This window comes from Musa acuminata, chromosome BXJ3-4 (genome assembly GCF_036884655.1).
Source record: "Musa acuminata AAA Group cultivar baxijiao chromosome BXJ3-4, Cavendish_Baxijiao_AAA, whole genome shotgun sequence".
Lineage (NCBI taxonomy): Eukaryota > Viridiplantae > Streptophyta > Magnoliopsida > Zingiberales > Musaceae > Musa > Musa acuminata.
The window spans coordinates 5,880,010-5,901,749 of record NC_088352.1 but is presented as its reverse complement, the minus strand read 5'-3'; the positions used below and the strand labels follow the sequence as shown (position 1 = coordinate 5,901,749).

The window sequence follows — 21,740 nt, the reverse complement described above, 5'->3', positions numbered from 1 at the left end:
ATCACATCAAAGTTATTAGATCTAAAATATTATAATCCTAGAGATGATGTTTCTGTAACTAAAAATTCTTTTTATTGTTTTAAAGTGAGATTATTTAAAATTATCTTGAAATCTTATACAAAGCCTAACACTAAATATTTTATCAGATCTAGTTACAATAAGTATAATAAACTGTCTATCATTCTATCATACGTCAATACGTTTTTTATCAAAATATTTTTCTTTATTCTACTTATCTAATTTAGTATAACATCATCATCAACAATATCATAAACCATATCATCAATAAATCACTAATAATCCGATCTCCCAATCTTCTACGGTGGATTCAATTTGTAACACCTCCTTAGCCACTAATAGTTTTATAACTGGAGCTCTGGAATGAATGACACGCTCCCTGACCAATTAATGTAAGCGTCAAAAGTCGTCTTATTAGGTATACCTCTAACACTAGTTTCTATGGGTCGGGATCAAAATTTTCCTCATCCAATCAGCCAATGTGATCATATCAATAAACGCTTGCCTTGATTCCTGAGTACATCAAACATTGGATTCAAGCTTCATTGTATATACTTCATCCCTCGTAATAGACAACCATACTTGACATTATCTTTATAAAAAATACATGTTAAATTTTATCACATTTTAAAGCTATTTTTTGCTTGTGTTTTTTTTCTTTTAGAGTATGGTACTCTGAAATTACTCTTTCAGTTTTCTTTTTCTCATAACATGCAACTAATGATAATTTGATTTGGGAGCTATTTTGGAAGTTATGTCGTTTCCTATATATGAGATATTTTTAGAGGAGAACATATTGATGGGGTTTTTTTTTTCTTTCCTATATATAATAAATATACAATATAATTGTCTATTATGACTTTCCTCCACGGAGTATCCCATCTGTTTTTCCTATATATACTACACATTCCATTTTGAAGGTATGCTTTCTTATGATGGAGGTTTTCTGAAAATCAAAAATTTGTAAATTAGTCAATAATCACCTTATTGAAAGAATGTGTCCCTTGGAAATTTTATCTAGAATTTATTAGACTTATTAGTGACCTATTAGATCCGTAGAATAAATTTTTATAGGTAGTGGAAGAAAAGACATGAAATTTCAGACCTAAGTCCTGTTTAGTCTAATCTAGTCGTAACTTTCCTAGCTCTACTAACGAAACCCAACCCCTTGCTATTATGTAACTTCTTTCACTGCTATTATTTCAATTATAGTTGTGCCATAAGGTCAAGTAAAATAAATGTAAGTTTCCACCCGTATGATTTGGGTTAAAATATTTAAAATTCGGTGGTTACGCATTTGTTGAATCATCACATCCTTGATTTTGAGTCATGACAAATTTTTATTTGTCGGAGTATTTCTAGCAATATGTTCATTCTTTAAATGTTTCGATGGTTTTTCTTTTTGGTTTCTTTTTTCTTCTTTAGCTTATAACATTTACCTATTAATTATTTTATCTTATATTTGTACTTGATAGAGTAACAAGATCGCTTCAGTGGTAATAATGATACCTGAAGAAATCATTCATTTGGAAATTCTCCCATGGCTTACGAACAAGACTCTCTTTAGGTTCAAGTCCGTCAATAAGAAATGGCATCACCTCATCAACCATGATCCTACATTCGCACACCAACGCTCACGTCGTCGTGGGCTGCCTGGCTTTGTGTGGACACGTGACCGCAAAATTGACTTCATGCCCATCAATCTTATTGAGAAACTTGACAATTGTGAACCTAGGCTATCTTTCTCCTTTCCCGATTACACAAGTTTTGCATGTGTAGCTATTATTATTGTTGACAAGATGGGAGGCACAAAATGAAATGTACATTTATAAAGACAAGAGCACCTTCCATTATGTGTGGAATCCGAAAACAAAAGAGGGTCCTATGGGTCCCTAGGAGAATACAATTGATCCTTTATAGATGGATATCATAATGGTATTATACTTTCATGACCTTAGTATGGATTATCTTAGACGTGTGACACCTAAGTGATATCATCTACAAACATCCATCTTGACCTTAACCTTTTGCAAGTCCAATGGACTTATATTAGTTTTGACCCATGTGACACATAAATGTTATCATTCGCAAGTGTTAGTTTTGACCATAACCTCATGCAAGCCCAATGGGATTATATAAAGAAGAATTAATTGGAAAGATAAATGTACAGAGGAAGAAGGAGGAGACGGTGCCTTGTGTTGGAAGAGGAAAAGAATAAGAGAGGTCCTGCTTTCCAATGTGGGGATGGGTTGATGCATCATGGCATGGCATGGGGTTAGGAAGGATTATAATAAATCCTGATGTCATCAGGAAACAAATTCTCATGCATGAGCATTGGGTTGCTATGGCGACGGAATGGACATGCAATAGGAAAATGACGGTGAGGTAATTTCTAGCATCAAGAGCTAAGACAAGATGGTTTTATCTTATTAGCTTTCACGGAGTGGGATATTTGTTTGTCACGTTGACTCGGTATCATTGCGCCCATCGCATGCAATGCTAGACTCGGCGTGTGATCATCCACGGGTTACTTAACATGCCACATGGCATGCTCGTAGATTGCCATGTCACAGCCTATTATTCATCGAAAAGACTAGAGAAACCTTTCCTCACTTTGCAACCAGTGAACAACATCTAATGCTTCCTCTTTTCCACGTTCTCTAGACCCCCTATATTACCATGATTCGTCCAATGTTTCCTTTACCAAATGATAAGGTTGAACGGCAGCATATCAAGGTATCGACAAAAGAATGTAATCAAGCAGCTCGTAATTAAGAACTTCAAACAGATGTTTTTATTGAAGAGCCATGGACATCGAATCCAACAATTTTTTTCCCCCTTCAAACAAAGAACCAATCCGAGAACTCCAATGTGATCCGTCAAATTCAACTAGGATTTCTAGTCAGTTTGGCAAGCTATTGACTGCTCTCTTCATCACAGGCCCACGGCCGTTTTGACCCACAAAACTTCACGTAGCAAAGCAGCTTGAATCTACAACCAAAACTAGTTCTCCTAGTTCGTTTGGGAATCAGTTGTCTCCGTCTCTCTTTATAGCTAGCCCATGGTCCTTCTTACCTTCCGTTCACATGGGAGAGGAAGTGTGGAGAGAGAAAAAATAAAAAGAGATAATTTTATATACGAATAAATACAAGCAGGTCGTAACACACAGTGGAATTAAATGAAATCACAATAAAATAGGACATCAAGATTTACGTGAAAAAATCCTCTAACGTGAAGAGTAAAAATCACGGGACAACCCAGAAAAAATTCGAATATATAAATCTCAGAGTCTCTTGCCTAGATGAGAACACTGCCTAGATGATTAAGAATAATCTTTCTACGTTGTCATTATCTTCTTCTCTTTCATTCTCTTTTTTTTTATTATTTTTTTTTATAATCACGTATTTACAGTATTCTAGCCCTATTCGCAGCCACTGCAACCCTATTTTACCTTCGTTAGCCACCATACTCTTTTGTTAAAAATGTTAGGGTTTTAAAGTTAAAGAAATGTGAGTTATGGATTATTAAAACTCACTATGGGCTGAACTCATTGGCTCTTAGCCCAACAATACTTCATCATCCACCATGAAGAAGTCATCTTTTGAGACGATACCGATAAAGCTGTTGATGATACGAGGCCAGTGGCATAATGGCAAGGAGTTCTTCAAGATGCTGCTGTAGTATCCTACATACACCAATGCTCGAAACGAGGCCATAGACGAGATACAATTAGATTTCTTGCTAAGGAGCACGGGCTACACTGTAAGGGAGGGAGATGTTGCCAAGAATAGGAAGGTGCTGGGAAAATACGACAAAGAAGAGGATAAAAATACTATGGAAACAAATAACAAACACAAACACAAGATCAAGAATACTTTAGGAAAGATATTTAGGCTTGAAACGTGTATAAACACTTTCCTAAAAATGATATTTATACCCTCTTCTTAATAAGATTGCTATGGGTTTGATGAAAATAGTTTTAGTGGATATGACAAGACTTTAGAAGATCTATATTGAGTAAAAAATAAAGAATATCTAATTCAATCACTTGGAGAGTAAAGAAGAAGAATATGAAAAAGATATCTTAATAATTTACCCTCAAATATCTATTTATAGATATTTTCTTAAAAGACACAACATTTGAAAAATAACTACCAAAATAACTATAAAAGAAAATACCTTTTCAAATAAATCTTTTGAAAAGAAATTCTTTTTTTTATTTGAACAATTTATAACAATCCCTCACTTGTTCAAATTTAAATTTTTATCCAAGTGATTAAATAGTATTTATGAATAAAGTATAATATCTTTCGATTTGAATATTACCTTAGTGTAAGCATCACAAAGTGAAGTCGATATCCCAAATAGCATAAAAGCTTTGAATTTATTACTCCTAATGACAACACCAGTGATACTACACATATAAATACAATATCCTTGTATTCCTCATAAAATCTCGCTTAGCCCTAATGTGGCCTTGGGCTTATCCAACTTCATGAACTTTTATGAGAGAAAACTCCAACTCTCAATCGAAGCGACACTACTTTTAAGTTCATATAGGTGAAGTTCTTATAGTATCTTTGTCACTCTTTGAGATACTTGTCCTAACTTGATTGAACTTCATTAAGAGTATAATTAACTCAACCCTCATTCAGTGATAATCAGCACTTTAACATCTTTAGATGAGACTCATAAAATATTTCAAAGTGCTGAACCACTCCACATGTCAATGACTTGTTCTTACCTTTTGAACTCTTCATTACTCATTTCATAATATTGAGTAGGGTTGCTATCATTGGTGGATCTTTTATTCAAGGAGTTTTAGCCCCATCCATTTTGATGTTGATCTTACAACTTCTCTTATAAGAGGTTTGGTGAATGGATCATCTTCCACTTGTAAAATAAGAGGAATTGTTTTTGCTTTTCGTACATGAGTGCTTCTCGTTAATTTATGAGATTGCTCTCCAACCTCTTGTGAACTTGATTGATGTCCAATCAAAGGAATATTAGGTTGCTCACCAATCTTTTGAGATGTCTCCACTAGTGACTCTTCACTAGTTGGAGGATTAACATTATTACTTGAAGTCATTAAATGTTCAAAGAACTCCACATCTCAAGATTCTATTATGATATTAGACTCAAATTAAGAAGTTTATATGCTTTGCTATTTGAGGCATAGCCTATAAATGCACATTTGATTCCTCTAGGTCCCAACTTTGTCCTTTGAGGATCATTATTTTTACAATATGCAAGACACCCCCACACTTTAAAATAACCAATGTTAGGTTGTCTTCCTTTCCATAACTCATATGGAGAGATCTTATTCTTTTTAAAATATGACATGCATCATAAAACTTCTCATCACAAATTATAAGATGATTTAGCATGCAACAACATAGCATTAATCATCTCTAAATAAGTTTTATTCTTTCTTTTTACTAATCCATTTTGCTCAGGTGTTCTAGGTGTTGAACATTCATGAATTATACCATGTTGTTCACAAAACAAATTAAATTCATTAGGAAAGTATTCTCCTCCTCTATCACTTCTTAAAGATTTAATTTTCTTCCCCAATTAATTTTCAACTTCTGCTTTATATACCTTAAAAGTATTAAAAGTATCATTTTTTATGTTTCAACAAGTACACGTATATAAATCTAGACATATCATCTATAAAAGTAATGAAATATCTATTACCTTCTCTCGTTAATGTGTCATTTAATTCACATATATCAAAATATATTAAGTCTAACAAATTAGTACATCTTTGGAAGGGTTTTTTCAACATCTTTGATTTAACATAAATTTCACATTTATTAAGATCATCAAAATGATAATTTATTAAGCCACACTTAATCATTCTTCTGCTAGTTTCAATATCTGTTAATCTATCATGCCATAATGAATAAGAATCAACAATATAAATAGAAGCAACATCTTTATTAAATTTAGAATCATTGTCAACAATAGATAATTTGACTATTCCCTCAGCCGAATAGCCTTTTCCAACAAAAGTTCCATTACGGGATAGAATTAATTTCCCAGATTCAAATACATATTTAATTCCAGGTTTGCCAAGGAGATTCCTACTTACTAAATTTTTACTCATATCCGAAGAACATTAGTAAGAGTGACTTTCTTACCCGAAGTAAAAGTGAGTTCCACATTTCCTTTGCCAATCACCTTAGAACGAACTTCATTTTCCATTTGAATCTCTTGCTCTTCTATGACTTCTTTGTAAGTCTTAAATAGTGCCTTATCATAGCAAACATGGACGGTAGCACAAGTATCGTACCACCAACCAGAAACCTTGCCAAATATGGCATTCACTTCGCTCACCATAGCGATTATATTATCATCTCCCTCAATGGAGTTGACTTCCAGTTTTTAGCCCTTTTTAAATCTGTAATCCCTAGCAAAATGACCAGGTTTTCTACAAACAAAACAGCCTCTACTCTTTGGCTTCTTAAATCTTCTTTGATCTCTTTTGGGGCCAAAATAATTTTCCTTGTTTTGTTTGTCTTTGTTGGAATTCTTTGGTTGATTCATAACATTTTCTTTTATATTACCAAAGGAGTTCTCACTCTTTTCTCTCATCCTTGATTCCTCCTCGATTCGAAGATGTTTTTGAATTTACTCCAAAATGATATCCTTGGAGTCATGCAAAATCTTCTTCCTATATCCTTTTCAAGATGAAGGCAACTTGGCTATTATAGCCTATACTTGAAAATGTTCAGGAAGTTCGATTTTTTCAGCCTTCAATTGATTAACAATGACCTGCAACTCATGCACTTGTGCCAAGATTAGCTTGTCATCCATAAACTTGTAATCAAAATATTTAGAAATCAAAAATTTCTTTGTACCTTCCTCCTCGGCATGATACTTGAATTCCAAAGCATTCTAAATTGCTTTTGTAAATGGTTCGTATAAAAATCATAAAGCTGATCTGAAAGAGCATTGAGAATGTGTCCTCTACACATGACTTCATCTTCGATTCTCTTCTTTTGTTCAACCTTGATTTCATCGGTGTCATCATCGGTTGGATCAGGAATTGGTTGAAGATTTGGATCAAGCACATAGAAGATCTTCAAAGCAGTCAACAAGAATTTCATATTATCTTGCTAACGGGTAAAATTCGTTCCTCAAAACAATCCAAACGAATAAAATCTTGATTCAATAATTTAATAGTATTTGTGGCCTCTATAGTGAATTTATATAAACTCAAAAATATCATTTTTAGATTGTTAAGAAAATACGATAAAGAAGAGGATAAAAACACTATAGAAATAAATAACAAACACAAGATTAAGAATACTTTAGGAAAGATATTTAGGCTTGAAATATGTATAAACACTTTCCTAAAAATGATATTTGCACCCTCTTCTCAATAAAATTGCTATGGATTTAATGTAGATAGTTTTAATGGATATGACAAGCCTTTAGAAGATCTGTATTGAGCAAACAATAAAGAATCTTCAAAAAGGAATTAGAGAATATCTAATTCAATTACTCGGAAAGTAAAGAAGAAGAATATGAAAAAAATGTCTTAATAATTTACCCTCAAATATCTATTTATAGATATTTTCTCAAAAGACACAACCTTTCAAAAATAACTACCAAAATAACTATAAAAGAAAACACCTTTTCAAATAAATCTTTTGAAAAGAATTTTTTTTTCTTTTTAATTTGAACAATTTATAATAGAAGGACGTCATGGGCCACTTGCTTTGGTCTCAGGATTGAGTAGAGAAAGTAGGAGTCATGCTTAGTTCTTATTATTTGATATAAGCAGTGCTCGTGGGAGTTCTTTTATTCCTTGCGTTCTTTCAGTCCATATCACAACTGATTGCAAAACTTACGTTCGTTTATTCCTTCTATCATGGTCTAATAATTGATTAATAAAAACTTTATTTGTGTCCAATATTATTAAAAGTAAAAGTTTATGTTGAAGAAAACCGTAAACATTCATGCTTTGTGTTTATTGGTTGTTTCTTAATTAGCCTAGAGGTGATTTTGGGAACAATATATTGTTTTGTTCTTAATTAGCCCATGCCACGTAATTGCGGAGAGTATCGATTGAATAAGGAGGTAAAGCAGAGAGAATAAAAGTCCAATCTCAATGAGTAACATAAAATAAAATATCATTTATGCTTTTTTTTTTCTTTGAAGTTTCATAAAACACAGTTTTTCTAATATAAAGCGACGATACAGAACAATTATGACAACCGACACACTAGAATCACACCATCAATTGACTTATCACACCCAAAGAAACCTAATCGAAGACTCGAACAATTCATGACGAGACTAATTTCGAGTACAGTTTCTCTATATTATCCATAATTAAATTGTTACAGCGGTATAGGTTCAATTAATAAAGACCTGATGCGGTCGTTCGTTACTTGGCCGGGTTTACCGAGTCCGTCTCCGTACTGGTACATGCATTGGGCCATTCGAGGGATATTGATGGCCATCATTTTCAGGTTTTCCTCAAAACGCGAAGTGAAACTTCGATCTCCGTTTATTGCTCTCCAATTCCCCTTGATTAATCCCCTGATATGCCTACGAGCCGCGTCCTCCGACACACCGGTCTCATGCATGTAGCACTGGATAGATTTGGATACATCGCCTCTTTCAAGCTCGTCCTGCACAAAAAAAACCGATGCAGAAAGGAGAAACTGTGTGAACTATTTATTACGTTCGTTTCATGAACGAATGATTTAAGTATGGAACAATTCTCATACCGTGGAAGTACCCAAATCATCACAAAGTCGAAAAATCATGGACGGCCATCTTGCAAACTCAGGGAAGCTTTGGAAATCATCCAAGGCCTCCTGAGTTAAATCGTCACTGGTGCAATAAGCAAGAGTCAGTATTAGGGGAACTGATACCGATACCAGTGCGTTCTCCAAGTACTCTCCAAGATTGGGTGTGTAGCCTTGGTGGTACCACCTCGCTTCCACCGTGAATGTCTTCAATAGATCTGCCCACTGAAACCAAGAATATTACTCCTTCGAAAGTGGAACTGCATGATTGATGCACAAAAGAGGAAGGAATCGATATGTTACTGCTTTTTTTAGGTGTGGAATTATGTCTAGACCCTTCTCTTTCTGAACATTGTATGCGATGTCATTTGTAGTGTTGAAGAGGGCTAGAAAACATATCCTCATATACTCTGGAAGTTTGTCCATTGCATTAACATCCCATCTGCAACATCCATCAGAGTAGAAGTTGTCAAGAATCAAAGATAGTTGAAATTTTATCTCTTGCATGCATGACGTGGAGGAGTTATTCATCACCTATCGACAGCATCCGTGAAGAGCTCGAGCTCATCCATGGTGCCGTAAATATCATACACATCATCTAATGTTACTATAAAGCAGTTTGCCTTCGTGTGCAACTCCCTGCATCTACCAAACTGTGGCTCAAAAACCCAGCCAACAGTCCAGAAATAGTTCTCCACCAATCTGTCCCTTGAAAATGGAAGCCTCTGCGCCAGGCCAAGATTGTTCCACCACCTGATCGATAGCCATAAGTTTGTGCTGAATTTTGCTGGTTCATAAACGAGGGCAGAATGCACAAGACATGATTCAAGTAAAGCAAGCTCAAAATACCTCGACACTTCTCTGAGTTCCCTCTGATATATGATCTGAACCCTATTGAAGTCCAACTTAGCCAATTCAAGTAGGACAGGGTTCATCTTCGCTTCCCTTTGTGATGCTTCTATGAACCACCTGGTCTGTAACCTCGGCATCCTCCAGTTCAATGGAAGCTCCAATGCATGGGCTACGTGCTCCCTGAGATGAGGCTCAAGTGATCCCTCCATGAGGCTCTTGAGTTGTTTAGTTGTGAAGTTCGTAGCTTCTTCCAGCACGTGCTCTCCTTCCTTTGCAAGATGGGAAGCCTCGTACAAGCTCACCAATCCTTCAGTCTGGTGGCGAAGGCTGGCTTTCAAGTTTCCCTTTTCATCCATAAATCGGTAGAATACACCTTCAGTCCATCCACATAATTTGTGAAAGTTAGATTGTAACACCATGATAGAACAGAATAAACACAAAATTCCATTAGTATGTTAGGCTATTAACGTGGCATAATTTATGACTAATTGGACATATTTCTAGTTGTCTCAGTTTTATGGAAGTAATTGTTCTAGCAATATATGAGGTCCATCAGCGACAATGCTGTATCAGTCGCCAAGAAAGGAGTAAAGTAGGATATACAGCTTAATCACCTTCAGAAACACCAAACCCATGTTCTCTGAGAAGCCTGAACATAAGAGCCGTGGCATGAAGATTATCCTTCAGCAACATGTTCACCTTTTCCACGGAACCGTATATAGTCCCTAAAGCATCCTTAATATCCTCCTTAAAGTGATACGCCACCCCAAGCTGCTGCAGGTGATCGATCAGTTGAAGCTGCTCCTCCATTCCCTTCTTCATGTAGATCAGTTGTTTCACGTCCTCTGTCAGTTTTCCCATCCTTGTTGCGTTATCCTCCTCCACCTAATGAAAGCTAGTCAGTAACCAGTGCGAACTATAGATAAAACTCAAGTTTACAGATTGCATGCATGCCGACCTTGGTGTCATTTCTTAGCGATTGGATGTATTCGTCACTCCACGAGCTTGGCTGGTAATTAGCCGATCGCCGAGGAGGAGTCTGCGCAGCACACCGGATATGTGGTCGGAAGCATGGACGTGGTGAAGCCTTGGACGGCGACGTCCACCGATGGGCACCGATGAGACTGCAGAAGGACGGAGCAGAAGCGCAGAAAGCCATTTGGCTCGGTGGACAACACCGAGCAGAAGACGGAGAATCTTATGGGCTTTGTAATGGCAGTGTCGCGATGGCCGTATTACGGACGGCTTCATTTATATCCACACAAGTTCCACATCCTCGTGTTCCATGCAAATGTATATTTGCTGTCAGCGTGTTCAACTTGTTCACTTCCGCACCAAGTTTATGATATGATACGTGTATAAATTAAATTAGAAAATGGTATTAAAACGATAAAAAGAATTTAATTTGGATTTCGAAATTAATTTGTGTTAAAGAGTTTTTCTTGGATTATATAAAGTCATGATTTGTATCCCTTCGAGTATATGTGTTGTGAAAACAATTGAGTTGTATAAGTTTTAGTAAATACATCAAGAAACCCTTCTTTCCTTGTCCAAATTAACTTGTTTTAATCTCTCCACTTCTTTCTTCAATTGATTCGGAGAGCCAAGTTAACTCATGACTTCCTAGAGTGCATTTTCAACATAAATTTCCTAGTTGATGAAGGAAAACTATAATTTATGGTGTATACAAATTAAGGCACTTCTAAGCACTCTTGATGTGTGGAAGCTTGTACAAGATGGTTTTATTAAACTTAGTGTGGAGGAAAAAATCCAAATGGATAAAGAAGCAATAAAACAACTCAAACATCAAAGAAAAGAGAAGAATGCCTTATTCACAATATACTAAGTCCTTAGCAAAATGAAGTTTGAGATTCTTGCTTCCTCAAAGATATCAAAGGAGGCATGGAACACTTTACAAAAAAACAAGGTGAACAAGATCCGCCTACAAACTTTAAACTTTAAGAGCTGACTTTGAAAAACTACAACAATGCACCTCTATGTCCATTTCAAAGTACTTCTATAATATCATTTATATTATTCACCAAATGAGAAAAAATGGTGAATAAATTAATGACCAAAGAGTAATGGAGAAATATTTAAGATCTTTGGGATCTGAAGTTTGATTTTATTATTGTGGTAATTGAAGAATTCAAATAGTGAAAATAATTATTTTTGGAACAAATAATGAGTTCTCTTCAAGTACATGAACAAATGCTTATAAGAAGAGAAGATAAGTCATTAGAGCAAGCTCTATAAACTAAACAATGAAGTAGAGGTCGTGAATAACGACGAGGAGGAAGAAATCAACCTACTCAAGAAGTACAAAACAATCAAAATGAAAGAGACAACATAAGCCCAAGGTCGTGGATGAGGTAAATATGGGATGTACGACAAATCTCAAATTCAACGCTATATTAGTAAGAAGTTTAACCACTATGCTACAAAATATTATCATAATCCCAACTCTCAAATTCAATGTTATGTTTGCAATAAGTTTGGCCACTATACTACATATTGCTATTATAATCATAACAATGGAAGTCATAATGCAAATTTTACAAATACAAAAGAAACGAATGATAATCTTGTTATACTAATAGCTAATGCTGATTTAAAATATAGTCAATTTATGATATGCTATCTAGACAAAAGTGCTTTCAATCACATGAGTAGCTACATGGAACTCTTTGCTAAAATTAATATGAATTAATCTGGCAACATTAAATTTGATAATTGATCACAAAAATCAATAAGAGACAAAAGATAAATAAATGCAAAAACGATCCATCCCGTTAGTGAATGGGGAACGTTTATGCCACGTTAGTAGTGTCACACTTCACACAATTATATCGTGCATGTCCAAAGCTTTTGTTTCCCACCACAAAGTGGACATTTCATGTGGCAGTCTAAACATGAACATCTATATTTATCAGACGACATGACGTACTACCACCAACTGTCATCCATCAATCAGGTCATACCAATTAGCATCGCATTTCTCACGAGTATCACATTGGCCGAATTGAGAATTGTGACTATGTCTATCGGATACGACATGATGTACTACCAACTGCAATCCGTCAGATCGTACTGAGTTAGCATGGTATTTGTCTTGGAGTCTCGTCTTAGCCAAATTGAGATCGTAAGAATTGCCGGCATTGTGGACTGTACATTAAGCACTGATGGGAATGAAAACACAGATGATAGAGTTAAGCGAATCTACGGATACCACAAGTCATTTTATATTTCACCATAATAGCTTATAGGCATACATAAAGATTTTAAATTTATAGTTAGTTTTGTGATAAAATCTCACGAAAAAAATTGATATAATCAAGTGAAACTTTCCATCCTATAACCAATTGACCTATAGAAAGTCAAGACCAACCAACATCACACTATACATGACATCAGAAAATGTTACAAAATTATTAGTTTAAGGATCAAATCTGAAAATATTAAAGGATAAAAGATAAAGAAAGTCCACCTGTATGATCACCAACATGTGAAGCTTACGCTATTGTACTACAATCTATTATTAATCTCACATTCATAAAATGGTTTTGGAAATAATATATGGCGAATTAAAAAAAAAACCCTAAGTTTCATAATTTCCCAAATAGTACCCCAAGTTTGAAAGAAAAAAAATCATGAAGCATCCTTTGTTTTTAAATGACCACCTTGCCCCGATCGACCACCGCCCTCCACCCAACCTCTTGTCGCATCATCACCCAACCGGTTGCCTCATCCATCGCACCAATCTAATTATAGAGGCATAGTGGCTCCCACCACACCTTGTTGGACTAGTAATAGAGCAACCCTTGCCACCCTCACGCAAGCAAGGGCACAAGCAACTTTGCATACCACATCCACAACCAACAATGACGATGAGGGTTGAGGGTCCAAGGGATCTAACATAGGTCACGTAGCCTCCTCATGCCCCTTCTTTGCTAATGTGCTATGCTCATGCCCCCTTCCCGCCATCAACCACAAGCAAAGAAGCGAGGGCAGCTTACCCTCGTGACTAACGATGTTTATAAAGGTGGGCGGGTAGTTGGAATGACTATGCACGACACGGAGGGGGGCCACTAATAGGGCATAGGCGCTAGCAGGGTTAACGTAGGTGGAGGTATGATTAGGGCTATAATAATTTTTTTCAAAATAATAAGAGTAAAATTATCTTTACACGTTATTAGAGGTGCTTTGAGAGAAATTATGAAACTTATATGTTTTTTCTAAGAATTTATCGAATAATATATCATTTTATTCTTAATTAAGCCATGTTACGTGATTGTAGATAGATGATCCATTAAATCATCCTTTTTAGGTGCCCTCTCCATAGTAAAGTTGAGAGAAATTAAAAATTCAATCTCAATGAGTAGCATAAAATAAAATATACTATAGGCTTTTTTTTCCTTTAATGGTTAATAAAGAAAGTTTTCTACTTTTAAAACGATGATACAGATCAATTATCACAACCAACAAACGAAAATTACACCATCAATACCTTTTACAGAATAAAAAGAGTGATCACACCTAAAGAAACTTGATCAAAGACTTATAGCTTCACGATATTATCCTTAATTACATTGTTACATAAGTATAGGTTCAATCAACAAAGACCTGATGCGATCCTCGATCACTCCATCGGGTTTGCCATATCCATCTCCATATTGGTACATGCAATGGGCCATTCGAGGAATATTGATGGCTATCATTTTTAGGTTTTCCTCAAAACACGAAGTGAAACTTCGATCTCCGTTTATTGCTCTCCAATTCCCTCTAATCAATCGCCTGATATGCTCACGAGCCGCGTCCTCGGAAACACCGCTCTCATGCATGTGACACTCTTTAGATTTGGGCACATCGCCTCTTCGAAGCTCGTCCTGTACAAGAACAACCCGTGCCGAGAGGAGAAACTGTGTGAACTCTTTATTGTGTTGATTCGATGAAGGAATGTTAAGTATGGTGCAGTTCAAATACCTTGGAAGTACCCAAATCATCACAAAGTCGAAAGATCATTGATGACCATCTTGCAATCTCAGGACAGCTTTGGAAACCGTCCAAGGCCTCTCGAGTTACATCGTCACTGGTGCAATAAGCAAGAGTCAATGCCAGGGGACCCGCTATCGATACTAGTGCGTTCTCCAAGTACTCTTCAAGATTGGGTGTGTAGCCTTGGTGGTACCACCTTGCTTCCACCATCTATGCCTTGCATAGATCTGCCGACTGAATCCAAGGGTGGCACTGTTTATAAAGTGGAACTGCATGATTGACGATACACAAAAGAGCGGGGATGGGATCGATATGTTACTGCTTTTTTTAGGTGTGGAATTATATCCAGACCTTCTCTTTCATAACATTGTACGCGGTGTCATTTGTAGTGTTGAAGAGGGCTAGAAAACATATCTTCATGTACTCTGGCAATATATCCATTGTATTAACTGATGGGGATATAAACAGAAATAACCTTTGTATAGGAATAAATACTAGAAGACCAAAATACGCAACGGAATAAAATGGAAACACAATCAAACAGAACACCAAGATATATGTGGAAAACCCCTTCAATGTGAAGGGTAAAAACCACGGGGCAAACTAGAGATAATCCACTATGAAAATAATGAATATACAAATCTCAATCTCTTGCCCAAAACCCTAGCAACAATCACAAGAGAATAACTGGGATACAAGGATCACATCACTGCTCACAATATCTAAAACCTCCCCAAGTAATCACGGCAAGAGTCTACTATAGATTTGATCTAACCTGAGATGAGAACACTGTTAGATAATTGTGAACAGTCTCTCTGCGTTGTCCTTGTCTTCTTCCCTTTCTTTCTCTTCCTTTTCTGTCTTGTTCTCCTTCTTCTCTTTGGAATCTCGTCGCTCCAAAGATCTGCCTCGTTGCTGCCTTTTTATAGCTTTAATCTGTCTCTAAAACGCAGCCACCACACCCCCCTAATCTTAATTAGGGTTAGGTTAAGAGGGGGTGTGGGCTGTGGGCTGATATGTGGGCTGAATATGGGCCATCAGCCCAACAACCTCCCCCTTCAGCCCATAAGGGAGGCTATCCCATGACTCCTCAATATGAAGCCATACCGACCAACTGTCGGCATATCTCCTGTCTTTCTTTTGGTAAGGTCTTCGTCAACATGTCTGCTCCATTGTCATCTATATGAATTTTCTGAAGCTGCAACTGCTTCTCTTCAAATACATTTCGAATCCAGTGGTATCTAACATCTATATGCTTTGACTTGGAATGAAACATTGGGTTCTTACACAAATGGATGGCACTCTATCTGTCACAATGCACCACATAATTTTCCTGTTTCAGCCCCAATTCTTGTAAGAATTCTTTCATCCATAACATTTCTTTGCATACCTCTGTAGCTGCAATATATTCTGTTTCTGTGGTGGAGAGAGCAATACACCTTTGTAACCTAGATTGCCATTACACAGCTCCCCCTGCAAAAGTAAGTACATAACCTAAAGTAGACTTCTGCGTATCTATATCTCTTGTCATATCTGCATCTGTGTAACCTGTTAACACAGGTGGTCCACCTCCAAAGCTTAAACAAACCTTAGAGCTCCCTCTGAGATATCTAAAAATCCACTTCACTGTTGCCCAGTGCTCTTTGCCTAGATTTGCAAGAAATATGCTAGTAACACCCACTGCATATGCGATGTCCGGCCTCGTACATATCATTGCATACATTAAACTTCCAACTGCTGAAGCATAAGGAACCTTTTGCATTTTCTCCTTCTCCTCATCACTTGACGGACTCTGTTCTGAGCACAACTTGAAGTGACCTACAAGAGGAGAACCAACTGGCTTAGCATTGCTCATACTGAATCTTTCCAATACCTTCTCGATGTATTTCTCCTGTGACAACCAAATCTTCTTGTTTTTCCTGTCACGAGAAATCTGCATACCTAATATTTGCTTTGCTGGCCCCATGTCCTTCATTGCAAATGACTCACTCAGTTCCTTCTTCAACCTGTCAATTTTAGACATATCTTTCCCAAGAATAAGCATGTCATCAACATAAAGTAAGAGAATAATAAAATCCTCACCAAACCATTTGATGTACACACAATTATCTAAAGCTGTTCTTTTGTATCCATTTTCTGTTATAAATGAATCAAACTTTCTGTACCACTGTCTTGGAGCTTGCTTTAGCCCATACAAGCTCTTCTTCAACTTGCAAACAAAATTATCTTTACCTTTAACTTTGAAACCTTCTGGTTGCTCCATATAAATTTCCTCCTCCAAATCACCATGAAGGATAGTTGTCTTCACATCTAACTGTTGGGAAATCAATGGGGGCGACATCACATGCGCAGCGGAAGAACAAGAAAACAAAATCCCTGATTCCCAAAAAGATGTTCGTCGTCGTGTGAAGATTGGTGCGAAAAATCCGCGAAACATAAAACTGCGTATATTGATTGTGTTACCTAGGGAGATCGTATATCCCTGTTTCCTTGCAGATCCTTAGGAGAGGGTGAAGGAGGTCAAGCGTCCTCCTCTCTAGCGGTGATCCATACAGCAGGGTTGCGACGACGCTCCTCAAATCTCCAGGCCTACTCTTGCTAGTCATAAGTGCCCAGCAAGCCAATCACGTGAGTGATGGCACGTGTGACTTGATACAGAATCTTTTTGCTTATTATATTTTGGCGTATATCACTTTATAACTATTGCATAAATGCATATATATTGTGATGTCCTTGGATTTGTGCAATGGGAATCGGATCGTGATGAGATCACGATAATGAGACCGATTCACCTTTAAACACATATCCTAAATAATCCCGGTCATAGGTTACTCGAGAGGGACATCGTGATAACCGGATAGACTGGTGTGCTGTATACCCGTCCATATGATGGATGCAGCTGGTCTCATAGCTACTCGTGTAGGGACACTAGGGATACAGTACAGGTGCTCATTGGAGAATGAGTTCACTGATTGATCCGCTTACGGAATGCTGGATGGTTGATGATGCCTTATTGTCAGACAGCGATTCCGTAGTCCTAGTGGTGTATCTGGTCCTTAGACTTGAGACACCAAGGATGTCCTGTATGAGTGCTCCACTCTTTGATACCAGACTTATAGGTTTGGCTGTTCCCGGATCTAGTACAGCTGGTCATTGGGAGTGGTAGTCGACCTTACGAGGGCTATTGAGTGTCGACAGAGGATCATCCACTCTCGGCATAATGAGAGGAATATCCCATGTGTTCTTGCTCAGACAAATCCCTGGCCAGGGTCATTCGGGTTGAGAGAGAAAGAGTTCTCCGGGAGAATCCGATTAGAGCGAGACTCGAGTAGAAACTGTATGGGTCTGACAGCACCATGCTCGATATACGGTCTCTGGGATATTAGATGGATGAGGGACTATAGGTACATGGTAAATGAGAACAGACAGGTCCAATGGATTGGATTCCCCTGTATCGTCTGGGGACTACGGCGTAGTGGCCTAGTACTTTCGTAGTCGATGAGTCGAGTGAATTATTACAGAGATAATAATTCACTCAGTCAGAAGGAGTTCTGACAGGTATGACTCACGGCCAGCTCGATATTGGGCCTAGAGGGTCACACACATATGGTAGGCATTGCGATGAGTAGAGGTTCGGATATGAGATATCCGACGGAGCCCTTGTCTTATTGGATGCAGATCCAATACCCACTAGGGAAGGACCTATTAGGGTTTGACACGGGATCTCTATAAATAGGAGGGATTCACAGCCTCATAGGCTAGAGTCTTTGCTTGCCCTTCCTATTCTCCTCTCCCTCTCCACCTCAGAGTAGGCCTGGAGTTTTGAGGAGCGTCGTCGCAACCCTGCTGTGTGGATCACCGCTAGAGAGGAGGACGCTTGACCTCCTTCACCCTCTCCTAAGGATCTGCAAGGAAACAGGGATATACGATCTCCCTAGGTAACACAATCTCTATACGCAGTTTTGTGTTTTTGCGGATTTTGCGCACCAATCTTCGCACGACGATGAACATCTTTTTCGGAATCGGGGATTTTTGTTTTCTTGTTCTTCCGCTGCGCATATGATGTCGCCCCCCCTATGATTTCCCAACAACTCTGAGGTGGAGAGGGAGAGGAGAATAGGAAAGGCAAGCAAAGACTCTAGCCTATGAGGCTGTGAATCCCTCCTATTTATAGAGATCCCGTGTCAAACCCTAATGGGTCCTTCCCTAGTGGGTATTAGATCTGCATCCAATAAGACAAGGGCTCCGTCGGATATCTCATATCCGAACCTCTACTCATCGCAATGCCTACCATATGTGTGTGACCCTCTAGGCCCAATATCGAGCTGGCCGTGAGTCATACCTGTCAGAACTCCTTCTAACTCAATGAATTATTATCTCTATAATAATTCACTCGACTCATCGACTACGGACGTACTAGGCCACTACGTCGTAGTCCCTAGACGATACAGGGGAATCCAATCCATTGGACCTGTCTGTCCTCAGTTACCGTGTACCTATAGTCCCTCATCCATCTAATATCCCAAAGAACGTATATCGAGCATGGTGCTGTCAGACCCATACGGTTTCTACTCGAGTCTCGCTCTAATCGGATTCTCCCAGAGAACTCTTTCTCTCTCAACCCGAATGACCCTGGCCAGGGATTTGTCTGAGCAAGAACACATAGGATATTCCTCTCATGACGCCGAGAGTGGATGATCCTCTATCGACACTCAATAGCCCTCGTAAGATCGACTACCACTCCCAATGACCAGCTGTACTAGATCTGAGGACAGCCAAACCTATAAGTCTAGTATCAAAGAGTGGAGCACTCATACAGGACATCCTTGGTGTCTCAAGTCTAAGGACCAGATACACCACTAGGACTACGGAATCATTGTCTGACAATAAGGCATCATCAACCATCCAGCATTCCGTAAGCGGATCAATCAGTGAACTCATTCTCCAATGAGCACCTGTACTGTATCCCTAGTGTCCCTACACGAGCAGCTATGAGACCAGCTGCATCCATCATATGAACGGGTATACAGCACACCAGTCTATCCGGTTATCACGATGTCCCTCTCGAGTAACCTATGACCGGGATTATTTAGGATATGTGTTTAAAGGTGAATCGATCTCATTATCGTGATCTCATCACGATCCGATTCCCATTGCACAAATCCAAGGACATCACAATATATGTATGCATTTATGCAATAGTTATAAAGTGATATATGCCAAAATATAATAAGCAAAAAGATTCTGTATCAAGTCACACGTGCCATCACTCATGTGATTGGCTTGCTGGGCACCTATGACTAGCAATCTCCACTTGACCTAAAGCCAATCACCTATGTGTCTGATCCCCATCAGGCCCCTGTGACGCTCAAAGACAATCTGAGACAACGGCTTTGTCAGTGGATCTGCAATGTTATCTTCGGATGGAACTCTTTCCACTGCTACATCTCCTCGGGCTACGATCTCTCTGATAAGGTGGAACCTCCTCAGAACATGCTTAGATTTCTGATGAGACCTAGGTTCCTTTGCTTGAGCAATCGCCCCGTTGTTGTCGCAATATAGGGAGATCGACTCCTCGCTACCCGGCACGACTCCCAAATCTGTAATGAACTTCTTCAACTAGACTCCCTCCTTTGCTGCATCTGATGCAGCAATGTACTCCGCCTCTGTGGTCGAGTCAGCAGTGGTATCTTGCTTGGAACTCTTCCAGCACACTGCTCCTCCATTCAAGGTGTACACATACCCTGAATTTGACTTACTATCATCGACATCAGACTGAAAACTTGAGTCAGTGTAGCCTTCAATCTTATGGCTATTACCTCCATATACTAGTAAAAGATCCTTAGTCCTTCTCAAGTACTTAAGGATACACTTTACTGCTTTCCAGTGCTCCAAGCCTGGATCCGCCTGATACCTACTCGTGACACTCAGAGCATGCGCTATATCAGGCCTAGTACATAGCATGACATACATGATAGACCCTATTGCTGAGGTATAAGGTATCATATTCATGTTTGCCCTTTCTTCTGGAGTCTTTGGGGACATACTCGTAGAAAGCGATATCCCATGTCTCATTGGTATGAGACCTTTCTTGGAATTTTCCATGCCAAACCTTTTGACAATGGTTTCTATGTACCGGGACTGGGACAAGCCAAGCATCCTTTTGGATCTATCTCTATATATTCTAATCCCCAAGATATAGGATGCTTCCCCTAAGTCCTTCATGGAGAAGTGTCTAGATATCCAAGTCTTTACTGTGGATTGCATTCCTATATCATTCCCAATGATGAGGATGTCATCCACATATAACACCAAAAAGGTGATAGCGCTCCCACTTACCTTTCTGTATACACAAGGCTCATCTTCGTTCTTAACGAAGTCATAGATCTGATTGCCTCATCAAATCTTATGTTCCAACTTCGGGAAGCTTGCTTTAGTCCATAAATGGATCTAAGCAACCTACACACCTTATCTGGGCAGTTCTTGGACACGAATCCCTCAGGTTGCATCATATACACCTCCTCCTCGAGGTTCCCATTGAGGAATGCGGTTTTCACATCCATCTGCCAGATCTCATAATCATAGTGTGCTGCAATAGCCAATAGAATTCTGATGGATTTTAGCATTGCTACGGGTGAGAAGGTTTCGTCGTAGTCAACACCTTGCCTTCGACGATACCCCTTAGCCACTAGCCTTGCTTTATAGGTCTCTACCTTTCCATCTACTCCGATCTTTTTCTTAAAGATCCACTTGCAACCGATGGGTACAATACCTTCGGGCGCATGAACTAGGTTCCAAACCTTATTGGAGTACATAGAATCCATCTCAGAATTCATGGCTTCTTGCCACTTCCCGGAGTCTATACTCATAATAGCCTCCTCGTAGGTCTGAGGATCAATATCCTGTACATCCTCTCCTCTAATATGTCCCACATATCTCTCAGGAGGATGGGATACTCTATCAGACCTGCGTAAAGTTGATACTTGTGTATTAGGTACCTGAACAGACTCGGGCTATAGAGTGGTGCTTGAGCTTGGTTCTCCAACCTCGCTCAACTCTATCATTCTCCCACTGTCTCCGCCAAGAATGTGTTCCTTCTCAAGGAACACT

At 38.4% G+C, this 21,740-nt stretch overlaps 1 protein-coding gene across 1 annotated transcript; it reads right to left on the bottom strand.

The window, feature by feature from the left end:
- Positions 1-8,186: 8,186 nt before the first annotated feature.
- Positions 8,187-10,839, bottom strand: LOC135635160 (monoterpene synthase 8, chloroplastic-like). The gene is made up of 7 exons (XM_065146046.1): positions 10,594-10,839; positions 10,250-10,520; positions 9,633-10,008; positions 9,318-9,536; positions 9,087-9,225; positions 8,763-9,008; positions 8,187-8,663 (listed from the first exon to the last, which is right to left on the bottom strand). Exons 1-7 carry the CDS (start codon positions 10,792-10,794, stop codon positions 8,370-8,372), a joined length of 1,746 nt encoding a protein of 581 aa, XP_065002118.1. The 5' UTR covers positions 10,795-10,839; the 3' UTR covers positions 8,187-8,369.
- Between the last annotated feature and the right edge of the window lie 10,901 nt (positions 10,840-21,740).